At 40.5% G+C, this 27,917-nt stretch overlaps 1 protein-coding gene across 2 annotated transcripts; it reads right to left on the reverse strand.

The window, feature by feature from the left end:
- Positions 1-215: 215 nt before the first annotated feature.
- On the reverse strand, positions 216-26,214 carry trim3b (tripartite motif containing 3b). Of its 2 annotated transcripts, XM_083927321.1 has the most exons (17): positions 26,069-26,214; positions 13,532-13,707; positions 10,134-10,263; positions 9,259-9,369; positions 8,951-9,102; positions 8,527-8,707; positions 8,247-8,348; positions 7,974-8,072; positions 7,335-7,487; positions 6,623-7,001; positions 6,048-6,151; positions 5,757-5,924; positions 5,188-5,356; positions 4,713-4,754; positions 3,924-3,994; positions 3,676-3,816; positions 216-3,014 (listed from the first exon to the last, which is right to left on the reverse strand). In XM_083927321.1, the coding sequence occupies exons 2-17, from the start codon at positions 13,675-13,677 to the stop codon at positions 2,862-2,864; spliced, it is 2,301 nt and encodes a 766-aa protein (XP_083783447.1). In that variant the 5' UTR covers positions 13,678-13,707; positions 26,069-26,214; the 3' UTR covers positions 216-2,861. The 2 variants fall into 2 exon arrangements, with proteins under 2 accessions (XP_083783447.1, XP_083783448.1); XM_083927322.1 differs by lacking the exon at positions 4,713-4,754.
- Between the last annotated feature and the right edge of the window lie 1,703 nt (positions 26,215-27,917).

Here is a 27,917-nt window from a genome sequence, read left to right on the forward strand (position 1 = left end):
AACCACTAGAGAGCAGAGGCATTAAACAAAAAACATCAGAAGAAAACATTGACACGCTAATTTCTAATTTGGAAAAAAAAGAAAAAAGCATATACATGCTCACCTCATTAAAAAAAAAAACCTAATATAATTTTAACACTTATAAAAAAAAACAAGATGCATTCATTAATTGAACTCGTCATACAAAACAGCATACGCACAATAGTTCAGTGTAATTCTTTAATATGTACAATCATACCTTTGCCATGATTTCATAAATGTAATGATTCTTTTTTGTAAGATCGACCTCTTGTAGTATACAGCAGGCTACACAAGATGTATGGTGTACTGTTTCATCTATATGTGCTTCCTTAATTTCACACAGACATGAGTGGGTCAGTGACAGTTACAGGTGAGGGATGGACAAAAATAAAACCATAAGAATACAGGTCTGATTTATGATGGAGGAAAGTCAACTAATTCTGTCATTACAGAGAGTTTTCCATTAGATGGGGAATGCAGATGGAAAGGCAGAATGGATTACAGATCAATTAGCGGTGCCGTACGGTTTATTAATAAAATACAGGTGAAAAAAATTCTGGTGTCAACTGGTAATGTTGTTTCTCGAGGAGCCACACAGAAAAACCTTCAAAATACTGAACAACAAAGCAAAGGAATACAAATACTGGAAAAAAACCATGATAAAAGTGCTTGTCAGCTACAACGATAATGTGATTGTAATATACGGTACACTTTCTGATTATGTTCAATGATAACTATACACAGAGGCATATATTACTCTTGCAAACTATATAGCTCTTATAATATTTGTATTTTGTGCAATGTTCAACCACAACTTACAACGATACGTTTTGGCAGAAGGAAAAGTTACTCTTTAACTGGATAAATATCTCTGGGAAGAGGCAAAAGAGAAGACGGCTGTCAGTGCTACGAGTTACAAGGCCGGTGTACGAAGATGTTTGGCAAAGAGGAGACAGTTCAAATGCACCAATTAGAAAAATAATTTGTAGAACAAATTATGTAGAAAAGAAAAGAAAAAAATAAATTAAGTCCTTTGAAAAAAATGCAGCAAATAATGTCTATACACCTTTGTGCCAATGATGTCATTCAGGTGCCTTCTACTGTATTCGTATATGCTCCAGTGTTGATGCTGTAATAAGTACGCTATATATTGAAATAACATGGACACCAAATCCATATGTACAACTAGATATAAATACTGTATGTACAACAATATTAGGTTGTTGATATGAATACAAAAAAGTGCAAGAACTAGTGGGGACAGCTATAAGAAGTTTATTTTGGTTACAAGAAGATGAGGACTAGCTAGATGTTGTGTTCAAAGACCCTTTTGTTCTATTGACTGTTGTGCTTCTTGCTGCTTGTCTTTGGATACCAAAACAAAAAAATGTGCATATAGGTCTTGAAACAAAAAACATCTATATGCAGGGATCTTGTCTTGAGTGATAAGGTGCAAAATGAGAAAAATAATTACTTTTAAACAACACATTCCTGTCTGCATATGTTCTGTTGTGTTTACTGATGACAAATCGAAGGTAGTGATGACAGGCTCATTTACAAACAACAGTGGTCAAGGAAATGCCTGAGCATTGTTCTTTCAATCACAAAGCATCATCAGGAAACAGGTATACTTCTGCTTCTGTGTCTGTCCTTGCTTGTTTGCTGGTTGCTGGAAGTGTTGCCCATCTGCATTGCCCACAACAACTACAGCTTCTCACCACACTTGTTACACTTGTGAGAAATACAGCTGCAATGCCTTGTTCTGAATTTTGCCTGGGGGATTTGGTTGAAACACAAGTTTAAGGTGGACTGGCCATGATATGGAAGCACTGAGAGGCAAGTGAGAAAAAAAAATCTGGTCCAATTTTATAATGTGTTGTAGTTTTCTCTCCTGTGTTGAAAAGGTTGAAAAAATACCAGGATAATCTTTCTATGTTTTATTTATTCATTCTTTTTTTTTTAAATCCGTGAAACATTTTAAGAGGAAAAGTTTTGCCATGTGAAACTTTTTTTTGGTCAGGATCAGGTGTTTTTTGTTATAGTTGTAGGATAAAGTGCACCACTTCTCCATGATCTAAATAGGACTAAAAGCCTTCTTGTGTTGTTGTTAATTGGTAATTTCGCCATCCACACCAAACACAAGGTAATTATAGTATATTGAGTTAGTAAGTTATGTAACGTTAATGTCATATCTTTCTTTTGGCTTGAAATGTATTTTATTCTGCGCTCAAACATGTGGTGCACTTTAGCCTCCTGTGACCAAAATGTATGTCCAAACAAAAAAAATGATGACCTGACAAAAAATAAATGTTTCACTTGCCAAAACATTTTTCAAGGAACTTTGTAATATTATCCAGGAAAAACCTTCTTCCAACTTCTCTGAAGTCATAAAAACAGAGGAGAAAACAGTTTAAATCAGGCTTCGGATCACCTGATTTTTTTCTCTCTTGCTTCTAAGGGCTTCCGTACGAGAGTTATTAGAGAGGGAAACATCTAATTACTGTTTCTTTAAATTTTAATTATTTTTTTCACCAGGATTGAGATTTATTTCTTTATTTTAGTGAATTAATGCCACTTCTTGCAGTATTTTTTGGGATAACTAGTTTATTTTGTCAGATTTTATTAACACTTAAATTTACAACATTTGTCTCTGATTTATTATTTAGTCTTCAGCTCTGAATAATATGTCTTCCTAAATATGTACAGACAAAATGAAAATTAATGTGTAGAACTATGGGCCACTTTAATGTGTGCAGGCACGTTGCAGCTCTATGTCCACAAGCAGTACGTGATGTCAACTTGTGTAAGCAGGGGTTGTGTCGATGATCTCTTCCCTCAGCCTACTGCAGATATCTGTAAACCTTAAAGCAGTGGTTTCCAGAGTCGGCAACAGCCACATGTCCATCTGAGGTGAGGGCGAGGCCCTGGGGGCCATACAACGGGTCTGCAGAGGTGTTAATGTAGGATAAGAAGGAACCTGTGCTGTCAAACACCTGAAATAGAATGAGTTTTCAGTGTTCATGTTGCAACAGACTGTAGTGTTAGCGTTAACAAAATACTCAAAGACATTTAAGGCTGTAGATTTCAAGCTGCTGTGACTAGAACTTGCTTTTATTATAAATGAAAGAAGATCTTATTGGGCCTCGTATTATAAAATGTATCCTTTTCCATAGCATTTCATGATTTGAAGGTCCTATATTACGTTCATTTTCAGGTTTGTGCTTGCATTTTGTATTTCAACTAAAACTTGTTTACATGATTCAATGTTCAAAAGAGACATTCTTTTTCTCGTACTGTCTTACTGAATATACCTGTATTCACTGTCTGTCCGAATCGCTCCGTTTTATTTGACAACCATACAGAAGTCTTGACGGCTCGTTTAACTGAACAGTTTTCTGAATACAGGCTGTATACATTTATCTGTGGATTTAGCAGTTCCATATTTTCACAGTATTTATATAGCCCCTAGACCTGCTTTAAAATAATAAAAAAAGACATGGTATCTCACTTTTAACAATATGGGACCTTTAGTACAACTTTTTCTTGAATCTATTGAAATATGACCTCACTCATTGTTGAAAAACACATCCAAATGAAATAAAATAAGTTTCAAAAGGTAGCAACAGATAGCAGACTGAATAAAGCCCATCTCACCTGTATTCTGCTGTTACCCCAGTCAGCTACAATGATGTTTCCATTAGCGTCCACAGCCACACCAGTGGGAGCATTGAACTGGCCATTGCCTTCACCATGAGAGCCAAATTTGAACAAGAACTCTCCATCTGCACTGTAGACCTGGGACAGGAAGTCATTAAAAACACAATAAGTCTGAATCTACACGTGCACGTTACATATATATATATAGTATTATTGCTGTGAACTAAGGACAGAGCATGCCTAACCTTTACAGAGTGATTGTGAAAATCGGTCACAATAATTTCATTCTTGTTGTTCACTGCAACAAAGTGCGGACCTGCATTAGGAGAGAGAGGACGATTAATGTGCAATTTATTCCTGTACTTGGAACAGAAAGTGATTCCTGTGGTGTGCACTATTCCTTTTAGCGTTAGTAGGCTGTTTGAACACAAATTTAGGATGTTTTATAGTGTGCCTAAAGCTGCAATTGCAAAAGTTTAATCAGATGGTTGTTCTGATTTGCCAGTAATAGTCTGATGGCATTCTTTTCATTCATTAGATGCTTTAAGTTACAGTTGTTTTCCTGTTTTTTCGGAATGCCAAAACATCTAAATTAGATTATATGTAAAAGCTCAAGGCTGAGAGACTCAGCATCAACAATGGTGGTTTACAAAACATGTACGTGAAATGAAACCTATCGGCTGAATTAGCCACTAATGAGCTCTGTAGCTCCCAACACTGATTGTCTTGTTGCAAACAGGGAACAGCGGTTAGATTCATGGCACTGGAGTCAGAGCAGTAAAAATCATTCACACTAATCTTTTCATAATCACATATTAAAACAAAAACAACAACGCACATGACACAAATGTTCATTATTGTAATAGTAAGTGATTATTACAACATATCTCTGATTATCACTGCACAGGGACAGCTTCAACTTTAAAAACAATCTGAGTTCTCGGGAGAGCAGACACATGATCAGGGAGCTGGGTTAGACAGAGGGCACTGCACTGTTGGATTAAGGTTGCAGCAAGGCCACACTTAGTACTTACTGAAAACTGAGCCAGATTTATTAAAGTTTGGGCCAAGTTTTTCTGGATTGAAAAAACAGGAGGAAGAACAGAAAGAAAGGAAAATAGGTAGTCAGAGAAAAAGGATAAGCAAAGAAGAAAATAGAGTAGGGCAATCCGCACAAGTGTAGTTTGTGTGTGTGTGTGTGTGTGGGGGGGGGGGGGGTGCATTGGGCTATTATTCAGACATATGAAATATATGTTTTCTCCAACTGGCAGTGAAGGTTTCAACAAAACTATTGTTATTTTTTATTCCTCTGTAGTTTTATCTACTGTATTTACCTGTTCAAATTAAAAAATATAGATAGTATCCATGTGATATTTTGTGTTGTCATATATTATGCTTAATATAGTAAATATCACGATGGCACAGATGGATAAGCTGGTAGACACGACTACCTCACTGACAGATGGCACAATTAAAAGAGAGGGCATTGTTTGGGAGCGTCAGACTCACCTGCAAACTGTCTGTCAGATGTCCCCCTGCCTCCAAACTTAGTCACCAACTTCCCATTGGATTGAAAGATGAAGACACAGCATGCCTTGTTGTCCACGGTGATGATGTGTCCATTCTTGTCCACAGCCACACCCTTAGGACCCATGAGTCGGCCTGCACCGATCTTATTCTGCCATGGAGGAAGGCAAAGAGGGTTTAAGAAAGAAAGATGTGAGAGCCTTATGTATATGTCCATTTAATATTATTTTGTTATGTAATTATGTATTATTTTTGTTTTGTATGAGGCTAATGTTGGAGCAGTAATATAAATAGTCCATGTAGAAATTTCCTTTGCCCCAGAAGACATCTTTTCAACAATAACCTTAAATTCTCTTCAACTGCTTGTCCCCACACCTACAGGCAATTTAGAGTAATCATTTATCCTAAAATGTGCATGTCTTTACACTGTGGGAGGAAGCCAGAGACAACATGCAAACTCCGCACAGATTGGCTCAGATTCGAACCAGGAACCCTCTTGCTGTAAGCAGTGCTATCCACTACACAACCGTGCTGCCCTCAAAGCATCTCACCTTAAATTTGCCATCAGAGGAGAAGATGCTGACCCATCGATTGTCATAATCAGCCACCACAATGTCACCGTTCATGTCCACAGTGACGCCCGTCGGTCTCTGCAGTTGCCCCGGAGACCGGCCTCTGACCCCAAAGCGCATCTTGAACTGGCCATCATTGGAGAATATCTGTAATATTAAACCTCTTTTTGAGTGAATCATGTCATGATCACATTATTACAACAGTATTTTGTGACCACAAAGGCATCATGGTTGCACTTACATGCATTTTCTCCTCTAAGTCTGTCTCACCTGTATACACTGGTTGTTGCTGTCAGCCACCACCACTCTGCCGTTACAAGAGGCTGAGATTCCCTGCAGATTTGTGAACTCCCCTTTTTCTCTGCCCCGGGAACCTGGCAAATAAATAATAACACCCTCAGTAAATGTGCCATTTCCTATTTTCACCTTTGTCTCAGTGTGTAATATTTTTCCTGAATGGCTCACACCGATAGTTTTGGACTTAAAAATAGTATTTTTCAAAGCATAACTAAAGTGTTTTGATATTTTCTACCATTCAGGGAAATGCAGGTTTGGGTTCATGCCACTGCAGTAAAAGAAATGGACTTACAAACACTTGAAAGACCGGCTTGAGGACAGCAGTAATTCACATTTATATGTATCATCTTTGTTTCATCTTCTGACAACATACTACAATCAAGTTTTTTTTTAATTTGAGTGAAAACAGACTCGGCCTTGAGGGTAGAATGTCAATCTGAAAACTTGGCTTAAAAACTAATTTTCATAATAAGTGTAATGTCTGCATAGTTCCTGGTTTGACACATACAGTGTACGGCCTTCTCTCCTGAATGGGTCACCTGTCTTACCCACTCTGTAGATGAGCTCATCCTCGATGGGATTCTCCTTTTTCTTGGTGGTGCTGTACATGCTTGAAGGCCGTCGCACTGCTTTCTGCCGTATGTGGCCCCCTGTCCCGCTGGGAGACTTTACCCTCCTCTTCACGTCGTCTGGAGATTGCGGCACATCTGAGGGCTTGATGGCCCGCAAGCGGAATGGGCTGCCTCGTATCGGCTGTCCATACAGCAAAAGCGTGAACGAGTATTCTCCCTCAGAGCGCAACGTGTAGCCCACCTCATATGTCCCATTCTTATTGTCTGCTATCTCCGCCTCTGTGATGCGGCTTCCATCAACAGATGTTATCTCTGCTTTTAAAACAGCATTTCCTGTCCGCACCAACTCCCCATCCTACAGAGAGAGGATACTGAATTAAATTTGGAACAAGAAAAAATATCTTTGTTTTCAAGCACATAGTTTCAGCATTTAAGCCAGCACTTTATATAGACACATCACAATCTCCCATTATATTTGTTATTGATAAAAAGATTCTCAGGCCACCATAAAATAACTAACTTCTTGCAAAAGAACAACAGAGGAAAAGCATGAAATTGGTAATTTGAATGAACAACTAAACTTAGATATGTGAGTAAAGCATACTGGTTAACATATTTGATCATAGTACCCAGGGTTCACGCAACACATGTAGCAAATGGCAATAAGACTAAATAATGAAGATAGTACTTTGTCTTTTGTCGTCACAGTAATTGTGTGGTGCTGCCCAGTCGCTGCATGGCGGAGGCCCTCTCCTGTGGCCACGGAGGTGTGAGCCACAGCGGCTGTGGTGAGGAGAACTCCAAGGTTCTGGATGGAGCGTCGCAAACCTTCAGTCTCCACCTGGAGCAGACAGCACAAGAGTATACAATAGTTTCCACTGCAGAATTCCTTATTTCGCTAAGAAGTTCCATCTTCATGGTTGTTTCAGTATGATGTACTGTATAGTGACAGTCAAAAATATGAATGGGCCCTATGAAGCTGGGTGAAGAAAGGCAAGCAGCTAAACACTCAGATAGGTATGTTTTATCAAATTCTAAAAAAAACAATGCTTAACCCAGCTTAATGTGTTTTACAAAGTATTTTTTTCTTACAGCAATCAACCCCATCTTAAGTGATAAGGGGCTTAAAACAACCACATTTTTCAGACATCAATGAAAAACAAACCCCATATTTCAATTTGTTATTATTTGTGACAACAAGCGAAAACTCTAACAACCAAAAACAAATAAGCCTTGTGTTGTGACCGTGTGAGAATATCAGTCAGACCATCGTACTGAAAACTGAGAGCAGAAAAATAGTTTAATTAGAATAAAGAACAGGTGGTACCTGACAATCCAGATGTGCATTCTGATGTGGTCTCTCTGGGAAGTCGTGTCTGGCCAGCGCTGTTACCCGCTCACTCATCTGCTTCTGAACTAGCAGCACCTATACTTGCAACAGACACATATTGCATTGTCTTTTTTTTTCTTTCATCTGTCTTTTTAATTTAAAACTCAAGCACACATCCTGCTACACTACTGCAACACATTTGTTTCCCATCTGTGTTGTAACCTGTTTGTTGGCCTGCTTGTTCAAATCACAATCAATCTACCAGCCCACCTCAGTAGCACTCCCATGGCTGAGAGCCTGCTCCGTAAAGCTGCAACTGCTCTGGATGTGTTCTTTTCCCTGGAGGAGAGATGACAGCTGGGCCTGCAGGACCTGCACTCAGGTAAGAGGGAGATAAGGGAAAAAAGGGACACAAAAGAGAGAAGATGAGTGGAAAAGTCAGCAGGCTGAAGTATGTTGCCAAGAATGTGAAACATGTGGCAGGTAATACTTGTTTGTAAAATGCCTGTGTGCTGTTTGTGCATCTGACAATGAGTATTTTGTAACTAACCTTCTGCTTAGCGCTGCAGATGTTCTCCAGGTCTGTGATGAGCACGGACTTGCGCTGATGCAGCGCCCGTTCCAGCTCTTCAAAAGTACTGGTGATCTCTGCCACCGCCTCGTTCTTCCTTTCATTCAGCTGACGAGAGATCTCACTCACCAGCTCGATGGATGCTGTCAGCTGCGGGAGCCTGCAAGATGACACAATGTGTAAATTTTCTTCCATTAATTGTAGAAAAGAAAAATCTGATGAACAACTAGCTATAAAACTATAAAAAACTAAAGCCTTTACCACTATACCCAGTACCCATGTTTTGACATTCCAGGCACAGCACAGCCTCTTTGATGGCAGATGTCAGATCTGCGCCAAATTCTTAAGATTTCAAACACCTGATGTGAAGGAACTATTGTGAAAGCTTTATCAAGTCCCCCACCTGCCCAGTATGGCATCCTGCTGTGTCTTCAGCGCAGCCTTGTGCTGTTCCACAACGTCTCGCAGAGGAACAGTCACATGCTCCTGGTGCTCCCCCTCTGTACAGTCCAGACACATGGCTGTCTCACATGATTCGCAGTAGAACTCCATCACCTGCAGAGGGAGACAAACTGAGTCCTTCACACGCTTGCTAGACTTTGTGGTTAGTGAGGAATTCCAATCTCAGTTTGTTTTGCAATAATTATTGCCAAAAACAAAAGGTGAGGAAGAGTGATGTCTATGCTGAGGCGTCACAAAAGATCCTCCCACCTTTCCCTCATGGTTTGGGCAGCAGAGGGGCTTCCCTGCAGCTGCAGCGCTGACAGACTCCAAGACACTGCAGGCCTCTGGCTGTGAGCACTCTGGGTCTCGCTGAAGGACCTGGTTGAAAAACATTTTAAACTTCATTATGCTGCTTTTCAAATGTTCCAATAGACTTGTAAGCTAATGATCTGTTTTCTTATGTAGCCTACTATGGTGGGGTTGTTTCTTTTCTTTATTAATAGGTATTTTTGAGGCAATTTTTTCCCTTATTTGGTAGTGGACAATTGAGAGGTGACAGGAAACCAAGGGAGATAAGAGAGTGGGAATAACATGGTACAAAGGTCCCTGGCCTGAATCAAATCAATAGGGACGTAACAGTCCATGGTATTGGTTTGTCGATTACCTATATAACATGTACACCCTCAGATGCTTTTCTCTTTGTCTGAATGTCTTTGTAGTCTGTTGTTGACTTCATCTGCTTCAGGACACAAAAACACATTCTATACTTCTATCCTTTTGAGTACTCATTCAATACATTCATTCCATACAATCCTTGTCATCACCTCTACATGGCGAATGAAAACCCTACATTTAAAAGAAACATTTGAAAAAAGAAAGGACTGTCCAGAATGACCTCAGTCTGCAAAAATGTTCTCCCCTCTGTAAGAGTGCTTAAAAAAACCAACCCAGCAGTACAGGAACACACACACAGAGCCTCCCTCCCATTTCTTTGAGTACTGCCTGTAATTATTTTTGTTTTCTTTGTTGTTCATTTCATCTGTCTTTTCTCTTTTGTTCCATGTAACGATCATGAAAATCCTGTTTGACTAACATGTATGTGTCTTACTTTATTTATTTATTTATTTTAGAAAGCATCCAACCTCCATGAGATTAGTGATGAAGAAGTTGTTCTGTAGAGCACAAACTCCCTTCTCTGGCAGGATGGACGTCTGCCGACACACTGGACATGAGAGCGTCAGAGACTCTGGGGGTATGTAGTTCTGGAGACAACTGGAGGGAGGGAGTCGACAAATAAAGAAAGCAAGAATTAGAGAGCCTATCCAAGCCATTCATTTGCATCTTTCGGTGCATCGGTAATACAGCAGAGAGACAGTAAGACACTAGCTGTCACCTTATCGCAATAATTGCGAGACATTGCCTAAATATTGCTGCTGTCACACACAAAGAAGAGAAAAGTGTGAATCTGAGACAATCCACAGAACCCACAGCCTCAGGCAGATCAATCTACCTAATAGACACAAAGAGGCAAAACACTTTAGAGTGAATAGATGTTTGTGTGTTGAGAATCATTAATGGCAAAGTAAGTAAGAAAATTGACTCCAGCTTTTTTGTTGGATACATACGGCTCATAACAAGAATCACAAAGGTAAACATATACATCTGACAACTATGTACGCACACATCCCTCTCGCTTTCTGTCTATCTCTCTCTCTCTATAAAACTATGAAATAATGTATTTACTGGTAAGTGGATGCTTGATGTGGGGTCATCCTATGTGTGTTACCTTTTTTCCCGAAAAGGGTCTTATGTTGCCCGGTCGCATAAGCCTATGCCCCTGCTGGTTTAATTTAGCATTTTGTTAGGGTTAGGGGTTACAGTTAGGGTCAGGGTTATGGTCAGGGTTAGAGGGTAGTGTAAGGGTCTACATAAGCTTATTTGTCGTGGAATTCGGCACTGATTGTGGAAAAAATAACAGATCGGGGAACATAGTATCCTTTCTGTGAAAAGTGGGGAACATACAAAGCTGGGAACATAGGACCCAGGGAACATAGGTACGCTCCCCTTGGTGTTATATGATTATGATTTTCATGGCACTATGGACTGATGGTAACCGTTCTTCATAGTGACAGCGGTGGTGTCTTGTAGTTTTTTCATATATAGCAGTACCTTCCAGAGGGGATAAGTTAGAACAGGTTGTGTTTGTTTGTGCATGTGCATGAGTTTTGGATTCCGGCTCCATCCAGGCAGCAGTCACGCATCTATACCACCGGGCCCCTCAAGGCTTAGGATGTTTCACAGGTTGAGTTGCCCTCAGGAGGTAATCTGTAGCATTAGACAACCTCTGAGCCAAAAAACAAACCCACACACAGCAACGTTCAGCTGCAATGTGCAGATCACACTCACACTCCTGGCCCACAGCCCAGCTGCCATCGAGTGTGTGATTCACGGTCCCTTTTCTTTTGCTATCACTAAATTGGCAGTTGATGCTGCAAGGATCCTGAGGTCAGTGTCGAGGATACTTCTCTGTTGATGTACACAAGGATGTCTGGCTGTACGCTAACACAAATCTGTGTAATTTATGACGCCAGACAGGCTTGTATCAATCAGGCCATGGTAAACTGCAGTCGTTTGCTTTTGAGAACAACAGAGAGCTTTAACAAAAGTCCAAATGTAATCTACCACTGTCAATGCCACTGTAACGCCCTGAAGCCTGGATAAATTACTGTTGCTTTGTCAGACACATACAGTAACCAGCTGGGGACCACAGCTGTTATGGGGGGGATAAAAGTCTATGATGGGGCCACACCTATTGCTAACTTTCACTGTGGATTAATCTGTCAATTTGTGATTACTTTAATACTTTATTTATACTCTATAAAACGTCAGATAATTTCAGATTTCTCTTTTATTGTACTTGTTTTGTCCAATAACAATAGAAAAACAGCATACTGTATATTTATTAACAATTATATGAAAGAGAAAAAAACAGCAGACCAAATTGAACACTAGTGCCCCACTCATCCTTGTTAAGTCCAATTCTGTAATCATGAGTATGAGTGCAAGGAGTGGTGAAAGAAGTATTACGATATTTTATTTTATTAAAGCGACATACTACATTGTAAAAAATGTCTTTTACAAGAAAAGGTCATGCATTCAAAATCATACGCAAATAAAAGCACAAAATCTTTAGAATCAAAATATACATAAAGTGCTAAAAGTAAAAGTACTCATTTTGCAGAATGTTCCATTTCAGTTGTAGATGGTTAAGGTAAGGCTATATTTTAACTATATTATATGCTGCTGGGTAACCTTACCTATAAATTTGCACCATTATTTTTAGTTGACTTTTTTGTATTAATAATCTGGAACGTAACTAAAGCATTCAAATAAATGTAGTGGAGTAAAAAGTACAATATTTGCCTCTGAGCTGTAGTGGAGAAGTATGACATAGCATAAAATATAAATACTCAAGTGTAAGTACCTCAAAATTGTAACATAAAAGTACGGTACTGGAGTAATTGCACTTAGTTACATTCCACCACTAAGTAGCCACATGCCCTTATACTAGGAAGATCATTTATTCTGGCATAACTTGAAACAGTTGCATAACCCATGGTAAACTCATGATCCTGATCTCTGAATAATGAGCACACAACTAAGATAATCACAGAAAGAGTAAAAGGGGAGCAAAATTAAAAGCGATACAGTACCACAACACCCAGCATGGGTTTGCTCAGCTCAGCCCTAAAAACCTTAAACTATATTTGACCCATCCAGTATTAAAACATCTGTCTGGGAACATCATGTATAGCTCCAGACAAAAAAAATCTGTTCACCTCAGCAGGGGCTCCAGATCACATGCCATCTAGTTAAACCGGGGATTAAACTCGCCCTCCGGTGGGCAAATGCCCCTCACGCTGCCTGGAAAAAGGATTTATTCTGTATGCTGTGTGGGTAGTCAAAACTATTCCATAAATATTTGTTTGATCATAGGTTTAGAAGTAAACCAGTTTGAGACATAATCCCAATTATCCTCTGTACCAAACAACAGCCATCCTCCCATCCTGACCAGCAAAACAAGATTTCCAAAAGCCTCCTCTACTTGGCTCGACACGAAAAGGTCCTGGTAAGTATCGCCGGAGGGAGTGTCATCTTTCTGAGGAACTGTACAGTATGAGGAATTGTAATTGTGTCTCCCAACAATGAGCCTTTTCTCAGACGTTGACGGTCCCTGATGCTGAGGAATGCACTTATCCCAGTGGAGTCAGCGAGGAGAATTGCTCTGAGCTATTTAATTGTAGCCAGGGATTTGCAATAGATGAGGTTCCTCTATTAGGAGACATTTAAATATGACAACAACTCTTCATTAAAAGGATGGGGGTTTATGTACTGGCAGGGAAAAAAATCTTCTTTGCATGGCATGTAGCAGACAGTGTTAGCAGAGACTTGGGTTTTTGTCATGCTCAGCTCAAGGGAAGCGTAGGTAATTAGGACTTTTGCCAGTCGTCATTGAAACAGAGAGCACATATGTCATTACCTTTCACAGAAGGTGTGGAGACAGGGCAGGACCTTGGGGTTGTGGTAGTGATCCAGGCAAATGCTGCAGACCAGAAACTGCTTGTCTATCTGACGCACCACAGGGCTGGTGCTCCCGGCCTCACGCTTTGCCATGGCAGAGGACATTTAAATCCACAGGCGATGACAGCAGTTAACCTATAGAGAGACAAAGATAAAAACATGAATAGTTGCCAATATTCCTCTATAGAAGCTTTTTTAGAGAGTGTCACTAATGCTTAGTAAAGTTACCACAGGAGGTACCAGGAACCAAAGTAAACAAAGCTGCTTAATTCCTTGATTAGTACAAAAAAACATGTCCATTGTTACAGTGTTATTTCTAGGTTAAAGCCAGCTGATAGAGAACTGTGTGAAATAGAAGCATGCACCAGTGCTGAGTGTCCAGACAGCAGCAGATGGTTATAGACAAACCAGAATAAACATGTGCTTGGCTTTGGATGACATCTCAGATACAAACCAAAGCAGAAAAATAAAATAAACTAGAGGTTTAGGACCAAACAATAAGTGCAGTCCGTGGTTAAAGATTCACCAACATGTAAAAAATACACACTCCTGGCCGGTTGAGACATTTACTCTTTCTCTTGTTTGTGAGTCTATATTTACAACATATCACTAGAGTGAGGTTTCACCGCTGTTAAACTTTATTTTGGTTCATACTGTAATCTACAACAACCATATTTACTTTAGTTCAAATCAGTCATTTTGTATGCAGTAACATGCAAAATAAAATATGAATGAAACAAATATGTACACAGACCTACACATATATTTACAGCACATATATGACCATAGAGTTTGATAGCTTTATAGCTGGAAAACTATGTTTTTACAATTTACTGATGTAACAGTTCTATTTAGTTGGTGTGTGTATTAAAAGACCTGTCAATCAATTTGACGTTAAAACAGAATTGTCAGCGTATTATTTTTCATTTGATGTTAAATGTTGCATTTTAAATACCACACTAAATAAAAGGCTGTGCATACGTGTCAATCTGAAATAGTAGCAAAACTCAGTGAGGTCACCAGAACGGAGGAGCTCCATGCCTTACATAATAAGCTCATCCATTATAAAAAATACAGCTGCAAGGTTTGGATATTCTGCCTAGTAACACAAGCCAGTGATGTCTCCAACGTGGCCCACTTTCACATTCATCATAGTGCAAGCCCAAACACGCATGACAACATAATCACAGTGGTATGTTATAGATGCAATGCAGTCCAGCCACATTTTCTCAGTGGGTCAACATGTGTATTATTCATGTATCAGGCATGGTGTCTCAGCATGTGTCTCAAACAAACATGCCTGGCCTTAAGATGTACAGCATAGACACACTCAATGCCACAAAAAACAAAACATGCAATATGCATAATCATCATCCCCCCACCAGATTCTCCCCTTGTCTGCACATCTGTCACTGCTGGATCTAATACAGCGCTCAATCCCCTGTGTACCACACACACACACACACACACACACACACACACACACACACACACACACACACACACACACACACACACACACACACACACACACACACAGACACACAGACACACACAGACACACACACACACGAACACACACATACACACACACACACACACACACAGGATCCAAGCACACTGGGGGGGTAAAGGTCACCTCTTAAGCTGTCAACCATGAGAACGACATGTCACATTCACACTCTGGTTAGGGACACAGGGTGTCTGACGGAAATGATTACTGGTAAGTAGCTTATGTTTGGTCTAAATATGCATTGTTCTCATTAAACCCTGTGCTTTAAACTGCACTTCAAGAGTATCCGGTTGTCTCTGTTGGATTCTGATGAAAAGAAGCTTGAATGTCTCTCGAAACGTAGAATTAAAGAGGGATCAACCACAGGATGTACCGCATAATTAAGTGCAGTTCTCACAGTTCTCTGTCATGCTCTTTCTCGACTGGAACAACTACTAATATCATCTGTAATGAAGTCCGTCTAAATTTAGACTGATATGTAGACACAGGCGAGAAAGCAGTGATGGTGAAACTAAAATAAGACAGAGGGTCTTAGGACGGCTGGAGAGTGAAGTGGTTGGTGTCCTTTTTGTTTACTGTTGTTTATATTTTAAAAACAGTCTTATTGGGTGAACCAAAGCAAAAGAAGAAACTGGAGTCCAATAAATACCAAATAAGAATTCTGTTTCAAAACATTGGGATGGGAAAAAAGTGGCACAAGTGCTGAAAACCATCTGTTCTGAGTCAGTCGGAGAGAATGTAGAAAAAGTTTCCTTTGAATTTACAGTTAAGCGAGTGCATAAGAGTCATGGGCCTTTTTCAAAGCTCTTGAACGTTCCAGCTTTAAAGTTGATCAAATAATATAAAAGGCATTCATGATGCGACAACAGAGAGCACATGAGTGTGTTTTGATATGTTCCCAACTTCATTCATGCACAACTTCACAGTAACTTCTAAGTAGGCCACAATGCTTAGATTTGATGCTCTAAGTAACCATGACCAGATTAAATGACAGGCTTGGGAAGATGAGTGAAGACATGCAGATTCGAGGCTCTGCAGTTAAACACAGCAGGGTGGGATAAAGCCCAGTCCAGGCAGGACTGCAGGAAACTTCAAAAAATGATGCATGAGAGGACGCATCCTGCAAAGAACTCTCTACTAATTCCATCTAGACAAAATGTGTTATAATTCTCCTGGCCATTATACTGTAAGTGCAGCAATAATAGCAGTAATATTGTTGCTGACCTTACCCTGACTAATTCTTCAAACTCTCAGGATTACAGCTTTTGCACGTGTAACTACTTGCTTGTGTGTGCGTGTGTTAAAGTGCATGTGTGCAGCATGTTTGTGTGTGACAACAAGCTAACACCCGCAGAGTTAACACACAATGAGTCTATTCACTGGCTGGCTTTACTGAATACAACAGTTTTCTCTTCAGCACTCAAACCTCTGCTGTTGCTTCACAGTACAATAGGATCCTCTCACAGCTCATGCGTATCTCCTATAACACGCACACGTGTAAACGGGGGGAGAATGGGAAAGACAGGAAATATAACGTCTTCTTCCTAGTTCATCGAGAGGAGAGGAAGGAGAGTTAACACTAAAGGTATCAGCGGATTCGGCTCACTGTCACACACCTGCTGACAGCTTGGACAAACATACAAACACACACACACACACACAAACATTCCTCGCTGGTAACAGCTGAGCTGATCCTGTAAAGTCACATGCACACATGCATGTGGATAAGGGAAAAAACACACACACAGTTGAGAAAAACACCTACTGTCAGTAATTTGGAACAGATCAGATCCAGAAGGTTAAAACTGAAGAATCAGCACACGCCCTGACTCACTCTCTCTCTCTCTCTCACACACACACACACACACACACACACACGCACGCCCATTTCCTACCCTGCTTACCACTCTTCCTTTTCCCTGCTGTCGCTTTTCCCTTTTCCACCACATCACACAAACACACACACACACACGCTGAAGAGGGCTGAACAGGGATGACAACAGAGGGAGGGACTGTAAATTGAAAGTCCCTCCTACTGTCTTTTGCTGTTTACATGCATGAGCTGACTGGATACCCTCCTCCTGCCACACTCTGATTGGCTGGGAAACTTATGGCCTACTAGCAGAGACGAGGGATTGCATCAGAGGCCAACAATTCATGCTGGCCAGAGGGAATGAGAGGCAAACGAAGCCCGACAAGAAGAAGAGAAGTCCAACTGTCAAGGCTGGAAAGACAACGATATTGAATTCAGGAACATATTGTATATAAAGTCTAAATCTATTTAATTTGTGAAATGTGCACAGTCAAAACTATGATGATAAAGGCACAGAAGCAGGGTCAGTCCTTGAATGCAGCTTGTTCCTAATGACCAGAAATGGCAGCTGACGGGTGACGATCTTCTAAACGTTTGGATCATCTGGCCTCCAGCTACAATTATGAAGAAATATGTCATAGTCAGCCAAGTTCACACACACACACACACACACACACACACACACACACACACACACACACACACACACACACACACACACACACACACACACACACACACACACAAATACACACATACACACACACGCACAGCATTACATAATTCATTATATCACCTTTTAAAAAAACACTTCAAAAAAAGAATTTGGAACAAATGCTTTTCTGCTTAGCATTATAGTAGGCTATCAAATTACACATATGCAGGGATTAAGAAAAGACCCTTAATACTGAAAAGGAGATTGATAAGTCAAATATCTTGTCACAGGATCATTCTGCATCCGTCCTTGTGAAGTGGTCAGAGTTTAATCTAGTGCAAGAGGTGACGATTCTCTGACAAAAACATCAATCTACAGTTAATCTGTGCGGATTGAGTCCACTCGCCTCTCCTTCCCTCGCTTAAGACTCTGCCTCCCCCACGCTCACGCACACCTTTTCCAAAATCCCATCATCCTAAATTCACAGGCCAGACTGAGGCGGTGGTTGCTACAGGAAGTAGAGGATAAGAGGATGAAAAATACCACTCAGTGTGACGTATGCACTACTATTCTGGTACCATTTTTAAATTGCTGCAAAGCTTGCTCAAATTTTATAGTTACAAGATCTGATGCTTCCTTCCAAACCAAAACAACTCTCACAAATATATTGCTGCCGGACCGGATATAACAATAATAAGATGTCTTGTTTCCATGCTCCACAGTAGGTAATTAGAGAGAGGATATCCAACACGACTGATATACCAAGTGAATCACCGCAGCGTGGGCAGCCTTTTGAAAAAAGACGGTTGTCATCCCTGCAGTGAAGACTTCACAGCGTTATTGGTTTACCGCTGCGCTTTCTGCTGATACAAAAGTTTTATTAGAATGTGCAACTTCTGCAGTTATTATACGAGAGGAAGATGAACCACTAGTGGCATCCACAATGAGTCTCCTGAAGCTACACATGATATTATGGGAGGTCTGTATGCACAAATACACTATAGATAATATCGATATAAAAACATAATTGTTAGTGTTCTTTTCAGAGTTTCGCTCTAGGCTCCAAAATAAGCAGAAAGTCCATATCATGCTTTAGTGAGAGCTGAAAGGTAAAAACAAACAGTGCAGTATCTGTGCCTTGTGCAATATCAACAACCAAAAGAAACCGTTCTGCCCCAGGGTCTGTAAGAGGCAGAAGAATAACCGCAACAATGACAGCAGTGACAAATATTTAACCTGAAACTAATAAAAACACAACTTAACTGAAATATGAAAAACAAACTAAACCAATATTGTGGGTTGAGAACAAAATGAAGATGAGTGCAATTATTGTTTATATTTCAGTACTGCAAAAAGGAGACAGCATGAATTTTTGCTAGCTCTCTTGACACTGAACCACAGAAATTGGGGGTGGGGGGATGGACTTGATACTCCAAGAGATGGTGCTGTGCGGAAAAACCCTTCACAATAATGTGTATGAAACATTAAGGCCATTGCAAAACAGGCTGTCGATGCTAAGATGAGTCGGCAATAAATGTCTGTTGGTCTGGTTTTTGTGGTGTAGTTGGCCCACGTCAGTGGATTGTTAGCCAATTCTGCCAACTGGCTAACTAGTGTTTTGAATCTGTCATGTTGCTCTTCCAGTTTCCCATTTTGAATGACGAACACAGACTATCACCCACTGGTATGGAGAGTCATTTCCTCTCACGCAGAGCAGAACGTACTTGTTAGTTAGCCATTAGCTGTAGTTTTTGTTGTGTGTTTGGGCGGGACACAGGCAACATGAGGCCTTGGTCGTCTCTGCTTCTTTGATGGTTGGGTTGTTGTGTCTCTGGGCATTCAAACATTGAGGCCATTATGTATATTGTATATTTAGCTACAAATTTCTGAGCCATTTTACTTGGCCCTAACAATCCAAAGTTACTGTAAAATTACAATAAAATAAAATTGTATTGAACATTTAAAACTAATTTTGCACTCTGCATTCAGTGCCTTGTGGAAGTCAGATGACAAAAAATGTGACCAGGGAGGTTCTGTTAAGAGTGATAGTGAGTAACATGGGTTAAGGGATGCGCTGCCTCATCACACATCAGTGCTGTACGCCTGCTGTCTTGTTATATTTTGCCTCATAATGATTATAGGTGATCTCCCTACACAGTGTACTATGTGTAGTATCCTGCGACCTCTGCCTGCTTTGTTCTGAGACTCGAGGATCGGTATGTAAAAGTAAAAGAAAGATGTGGAGGGGGAGGAGCAGGGGGGGCAAGAAGAAAAATTATGACATAAAGGAGGAACAGGGCACAGATACATTCATGTGGGTGCACACACACACACACACACACACACACACACACACACACACACACACACACACACACACACACACACACACACACATTAAATAACGAGAAGGTTCTTGTGTAACAGAGCATGATTCCAATATCTGAGGGCAACCACGACGGGGCCTGACAGCTCAGGGCCTGACACCATCGCCCAAACACACATGCACACGCACATACACACACACACACGCACATGCACACACACACACACACACACTCACACACACACACACACACACACACACACACACACACACACACACAGTCAAAGGCTAACAGTCAAACAGATGTACACACAGTCAGCTGTTCAATCTGAGTCATACTATAGCCCCCCCTCTTAGCCCCTCAAGTTACACCAATCACATAAAAACACCCCCAACCCCCCTCTAAGGGTTTAAACCTTAATTTTGTCCTTACAAAGATAGAAGCACAAGAATACACACCCAGAGACAGTAGATGGATGGCCCTGCCTGTGTAACCCTTGCTAGTACACTCCGCAAGCCTCGATTCTCCTGCACAGACCAGTCTTAAGCCACCACATACATATAGTTCTATTTATAGAGCTATCACTTCTCATCCCCTTCACACCACTGGCAGGCACGTGCTCTGAGCTGCACACACACTAGCAAAAATGCGCAGCGATCCTAAGATGACCAGCATAATAATGATTCAGAAACACTCAGGAAACATCCACATTCTAAACAAGTGGGAGATTTATTCATTTATTTATTTGTGCATGCTCATTAATGTATGTTTACTATAGCATTAACACACCAAAGCATTGCATCGTTTAATGGTTGCAAACGTGTGTGATTATATGCAAAGTTCAGAATGAAAAAAAGCAAGATAAATGTGCACATCATAAATGCATCACACAGTATAGAGCTATATAGACATTTGAGACTATATGTGCACAAGCATATTTTAAGAGAAAAAGACTTGTTATTGGCAGCTTGGGTCTACCATACATGCAAATCACTGATTGATTGATAGGTTAAAAAGAACATACTGACGCTTCCTTTCAAAAGCTGTGACAGCTGCCCAGCTGTCTTTACACCACAGCAGGCCTCAGGGAAAGCAGGTGTGTGAGCGTAAACTGTGAGCTGAGCACTCTTCACCTCACACAAACATCCTTTAATTTACAACCACAGAAAACAGACTAGCAAAGGAAGAATCATTCACATTCTTTAATGAGTTAAAAGTATCAAGATCGCAACAAATAATTCCCTAAGAAACCTTGTTTGCATCATTTTTTATTGCTGTATATGAGCAGAGGAAACAACTTAAAAAACACACCATGACTCTGTGAAGAGCACATTTTGCGTATAAAACTTGCAAGTAGCTACATCCCTCCAGTAAATGTAGTAGTGTAAAAAGATGCTCAAAGCAATAAGTAAAAGTGTGTCACAAAACAGAAATAACTGACTTAAGTCACCTGTGAAATAACCACTGCAGTCATGAAACTATTTTATCTCCCCTTATATTCCAGACAACTTCATCAAGAGGTTTTTGACACGAATAACATCAAGGCAGACATCAGTACAGCAGCTCAACTCCGCTGAGCATTGAGAAACCGATTCATAAGCAGCTCAGAAAATACAGGCTCCTACACATCTAAAACACGATGCAGGGCCAGTGCCACAACCTCTTGATAGGGGAGAAGCAATGCATTTTCTTTCTGCTCTCATTTGTATTGAATTATGAATATCAAACAAACTCACTTGACAATGACATTCATTAATCTTGCATATGTTTTACACTGAATCAACAGAATTAGCAAGGGTAGTTATACGACTGTGAAACAATAGAATAAGAATAAACAATTTTTAATACACATTTCAAAGTGCTTTTTCAAAGGTGTTAAATAAATAAGTTAAATACATTGAAAGGGAATTGTACATGATTCTTCCCCCTCGTTCTAATCTTGGCGAACCCTCTCCCAGCAGTGAGAATTATTTCAGTGAAAGAGGAGCATGTGCCACAGGGTAGAGGAGCTGATCCTGAAATAATTTGTTTCTTTAAATAACTGAGGGAATAGATGCCCTGAGCTAAACATATATTAACATAAACAGCTAATTCCATGTCACATGGCGGAACAGAACCCGGACGACAATGGTGAAGTTTAAAAAACCTAACATGTCTGTTGTGTACATAAGAGTTGAGTTGAGTTGTATGAAAAATATGATTTCATTTTTTGAATTATGGAGAAAGGGCAGGATCCTACTTTCTTCTACTTTTTGGACTTGTAATATTTATTTATGTTGTTTGTTGTTCATTTTATTGATATTCTTTGCTATCCAGGTGCATGGCACATTTAGAAGGTCAAAATACAGTTGAGGTAGGAGCCAAATAGCTAGATCACCAATCACAACAGAAGCACAAAAGCACTGAAGATGTTTTCACATGCCCTTCACATCAGACACGCACACCAAAATTAACCCTGCTCATTATAAACAAACATCAGGAAAAAAAACCCTGTCACTGAATCATAAATGTGAATTACAACTTTGATTCCTAACATGTATTACAAATTCCGTCATTTATTTCGCCACGCTGATTGTCTGTCAACCTCCGCACATGAAACCGAAGAACTACGCCTAAACCAAACTCCTGGTGGACAAAAAAACATAAACTTCTTCCAATATAATGCAGTCCAGTCAGACAAGGCCTCACAATGACCATAGAGCTGAATCCACACCTCACTGATGCTATCTGGAACACAAACTGATCACAAAACGCTTAACAGAGGTCATTCCTTTCAGACTGTATTGCATTGGATTGTACAAGTGCTCCTTCACATACTGACCACGCATTTGCGGTGCTGAATTCAACTCTGCTTGTCCTTCAGTCAGTCTTCTTGAAACACCCAATTGCTTGCTTTGATGGCGAAGCAGAAAAACAGGGAGGCCTGTCTGCTGACTAACACATCACAACACACTTTGTGACATTCAGTCACGTACAGTCCTCTGGCAAGGGGGATATAGTGGATGACAAATATCAAGGAGTGGTACCTACTTTTTGCGATCCACACACAGTGGGACTGACTGACATAAGCACTGCTAAAATTATCAGCTTGCCTGATCTGAGCCAAGCTGGACAGGAATGTGTCACAGGAACCGCCTGTATCAGCATATTAACACACGGTTCACACTCCAGCACACAAGCACATGCGAACACACATAGGTGTACACAACTCTAGCTGCACGTCATTACACAGAAGCATGTCAGCGGAAAAACTAATAAGGAGCACAGACAACAAATTAGAATTTTCCCTATGTACAAACACTGAAATAATTTAGAGGGTTTCAGATATCAAATATGTTGCTTTTCTCTTTTTCCTTGCTGCACTTACAGCATGGTGATGGGATATATAGCTATTTTTATTCACAGAGGTTTGACTGCCATCACAAAAGCTATTTGTTTTACTACCACAGATCATCACAGCCTTGATTCTCTCATTTCTATTTTTAGGAAAGAGCGGTAGTGCAGTATGGAGAACTCAGGTTTATGGTATAATTTTTGTTCACACATTCAGTGCAAATCCTATCATCTAAACAGGCCTGCTTGACATACATACAGTGCACGTGAGAAAGAGAGTGTGTCCTTCAAGAAGTAATGAACCAACACATGACTGCTTCAAGGATTACTGTCAAGACAGTGCACATAGAAATATTAATAGTACATTGTTTTAACAGATCAGCGAGTGTAACTAATCCATCCTTTAGTTGTAATGTGAAAGGGCAAAGTGACAAAGATGGTTAAAAAAAGAAAGAATAACTAGAGCTGCACTGAATGTTTTTTTCTCTGTGGCAACAATATGACAATAGATACCCAAAGCTTCATTTGAAAACCTCAATGAAGCTTTGAATGTCTATTGTTATATTGTTGTCACAGAGATGTCACCACCCTAAAAATATCCTCAAACTAAATCCTCAATTTGGTTATATAAATGTAATTTATGACGCTGTTATTGCTGCCCTGCTAATACAGGTGTGTGCCTCCCTTTGTGTGCAGCAAGCAGGAGAGTAAACAGTGTTTTGACAGCAAATGTTGTTTTGTAAAGGCTAAACACCAAAAAATATGGACTGAAGCCAAATATGTTGTGAGATGAAAAAAAACACATTGTGAATTTTGGAATTTTTGATTATAATCTGTCTTTTTTCAAGATTTTTTGACTTTAGGACTTCACAGCACTAAACAATCCTAACAATCATACACAACCACCACCGGAATCTAATTCTACAAATAGTATAATACTACAATGTGCAGAAAACGTTTTAGTAACTGTGATATTGGTCTTGAAATTTTTTTCTCGCTCATAAAATGTTAGACTGAATTTAGAAACGGACAAACTGGGTGAAACAAGTGTTTTATTCCAGATGTTTTATGAAATCCTGAAGGAATGGCACAATATGGCCAATGCTATTACTGAGCCTCCCTGAGGGATCTATCTAAATATATCCAACATGACGGCATCTCTCAGCTCAGTCACTAAGCTTTTACCACAATACAAAGTGAATATGGTTGAATATGCTTTGGGAAACCTGAATGCGCACAGCCAATGCACAGACCTGCACTCACACTCACACGCACATGCAAAAATATCATACATGTATGCGCACATAAGCAAATTCAGACCCACTTATTTCATAACAAAACAAGGGACTCCATAATTGATGTTGCTGTTAGACATCAACTGTGCCTACATAATCATGATCAGTCAACCCATGATTTTTAAAATCTTTAACTGAAATATCATGTTGTTTTTGTCCCAGAGGAATAAAATGTTTTGGAAAAGTTGGAGTTGGAAGTTTAGAAAAGCTGAAATAACACTGTCACGACTCACAGGTTTATTAGTGCTGGTGTCATAATTTGCCATGGTGCTACTGTATAGATGCCAATGCGTGCATAATGCCAGTCTTTTATCGATTGCTGCACTGGTTGTTGGTGGATAGCTGATTCTGTATGTGCATTAAGTGAGATGATTATCAAACCACAATGGCTGACAATGACTCACATCGACACAGATAAGGCATAAAATCCACAGTTTTGCTGTGCCGGCCATTCAGTTAATCATTCAGTATGTGGTTAAGTTAACATCTCTCCTCGCCTGACTCTCACCCCTCCCATGCAGCTCCAGTGACATTCCTCCCATGCCAGCTGGACATTCCAGTCTCCACTTCCCCCCACAGCGACCAGAGGTGCACATGGATCACTATTTCAAACTTCAAATAAAAAAATGTCTTTGTCTTTCTCAAAATGCATGTACAAGTGCATACTTCTGTTGTAGTCATCTACATCTAGTCCCTCAGCGTCATGTTCACATGTTCACACAGCTATTCAAATCATATGCTTGAGGACAAAGTAAGGTTTCTGCTCACAACACCATCAACTGTATTGTGGTACATTATAGCATTTTTTGAGCACCATGCTATTGACTGAGTAAAGGCAAACTACCACAATTAAAGTAAAACTCTCACTTAAAGTTCTAAGGTGTGCATTTTTGATAGTATTGAGTACGTTTTTAAAGATTTTTCTGGGACTGGTTGTGGAAGATCCCAATGCATGTGATCTAAAATGCCTAAAAATCCCTAAACATGGTTTTCACCTGACTGTGGTGGTATGGAATAGCATTGTTCAAGTGTAGTGAATACAATAAAATTGCAAAAATGAAGGTGGTCTCTTATGATTGCAAGCTCTTATCCCAGTTATTATATACAGTACTTAACGCAAGCAATATTTTGAGAGGTGACATCCTGTCTACAATGACATCAGAATATCAACAAACCATCTATCCAGCACAGACAGCTGCAACCTATCTTTCCATTTATCTATAATTACAGTCAGGTCAGCCTCCCAGAGAGTGTCTCACACACCAGCAGGAAATCTTCTCATGTTATGCAGCACAGTACAAACTCATCATAGGCCAGCAAATGGCCTGCGGCATTAGTTTGCATTCAGACAACACTGTGTGCATGCATCCACCAGTGAAAGAGGGAGGGGAGAAAGGAGGAGAGGGGGATGGAGTGGCGAGAGGGAGATGCGAGAGGAGGAAAAAGGCTTGGACCCTGTGCCAAGGGGGAACGAGTGTGAGGCAGCAATAGTGGAATATGACAGAATGAGCGCTCGCACACAGTAGGGAAGGCATGAGAGAGGGAGTGATATTTACTTACAGCAGGTTCGTGACAGATGAAGGAGAAGTACAAGGAAGTTTCAGCACACTCTCCTCCACAGGGAGCGATATCCGTCCACAAAACCCGACATTGCCAAGGCAAAAAGCACCTCACACACAGAGAGTCTTGGGAGGGAGGCAGGAACAGGGCGTGTGTGTGTGTGTGTGAGTATGAGCTTGATCAGGCTCTAGCGCATATATGTGTGTGCTGGCGGGAGGGAAAGCCACTGGGAGAGGGAGGGAGAGAGAGAGAGAGAGAGAGAGAGAGAGAGAGAGAGAGAGAGAGAGAGAGAGAGAGAGAGAGAGAGAGAGAGAGAGAGAGAGAGAGAGAGAGAGAGAGAGAGAGAGAGAGAGAGGCAAGAGATACAGAGAGATTGTACGAGATGACTGGCTGGAGTAAAAATGGGAGGGGGTAGCATTGGCCAATTGTGTAAGAGATGAGCTGAGTGAAGGAGAGATGGCAGCAAAGAGACAGACTTTTTCAAATCTTGCCCTCACTCTCCTTTACCTCCCCTCTTTCTTTATGTTTTATGATTGCATGTGTAAGGAGAACGAGAAAAGCCCAAACTATCAAAGAGAAAATTGGCCATGCTTCATATAAGAGAATTGGAGTGTGATAAACAGAAAAGGCAACCAAGACTGTCACTCTTTTCTCTCCTCCTCACACACAAAGATGTAATTATTGATGTGTGAAGATTAATGAATGTGGAGACAGAGAGAGAGAGAGACAGAGAGAGAGAGAGAGAGAGAGAGAGAAAGAGAGAGAGAGAGAGAGGGAGAGAGTACATTAACTAAGAAAGTAAATTGGTGTTTAGGGAAACAGAGTTCAAGGATAACCGACAATGTTATGTCCGTGGCTATCTTTTTAAGCCGGAGAAGAGTGGAGAAAATACAGTGGTAAAGAGGGGATGAAACAGACGAGTGTATGACGTGGGGTTTGTAATTCAACTATGTGTATATGGACAGAAGAGGCATGAGCATCATCTTTGTGAGTGTGCCGATGTGCAAGCGCAAGGGGTTGGGGACCAAACCATCTTCCCAGGATTTTACTGCGGGAGCATGTTGCCATGGTGACTGCATCCAGTGCAGCAGAACAAGCAGATGGCCTCTCTCTCTCTCTCTCTCTCTCTCTCTCTCTCTCTCTCTCTCTCTCTCTCCCTCCCTCTCTCCCTCTCGCCCTCTCTCCCTCTCTCTCTCTCTCTCCCTCTCTCTCTCCCTCCCTCTCTCCCTCTCTCTCTCTCTCTCTCTCTCTCTCTCTCTCTCTCTCTCTCTCTCTCTCCAAAACAATCCTGTTAGCGTTCCATCTCTGACCAGCAAATCATAAGAGCCGTTCTCTGTGCAGGTTTAGAAAACCCTCCAGGTATAGACAAGCCTTTGACTCAGTATGCAGACAATATTTTTTGGGGCAGAAGAGAATAAGCAGAATACTGCAAAAGTATAATCTAATATGCGGTGTATCAATTGTGTCATTACATCCATTAGATGAAACACCTCTACTTTATTAAAGCTACATTCCACTATTGATGTTCAGACCAATCACCTTGTGCTTCTCCATTGCGATTACAGCCCATGTAACGTGTACATGGTCTGCATTTGAATGCGGTGGACTGTGTGGACAGTATTATAATGTGGCGGCTGGAGCAGACAAGGTGATGTAAAGGTGACGTGTGGTTTAATCAAAATCTGTGTTCTATAGTGGTGGTCCTGTTGACCATTCCATAAAGCATATCCAGCACTCTGATTAACTGTTTAACTTCCAGGAAGACATTGCTTTCTGCTCATTCCTGGATGTTAACAAAAAATAGAAAAAGTATCTACGAACATGAATGTCTATTGTGTGCAATATTGTG

The sequence above is a fragment of the Echiichthys vipera genome (genome assembly GCF_963691815.1).
Source record: "Echiichthys vipera genome assembly, chromosome: 14".
Taxonomy (NCBI): Eukaryota; Metazoa; Chordata; class Actinopteri; order Perciformes; family Trachinidae; genus Echiichthys; species Echiichthys vipera.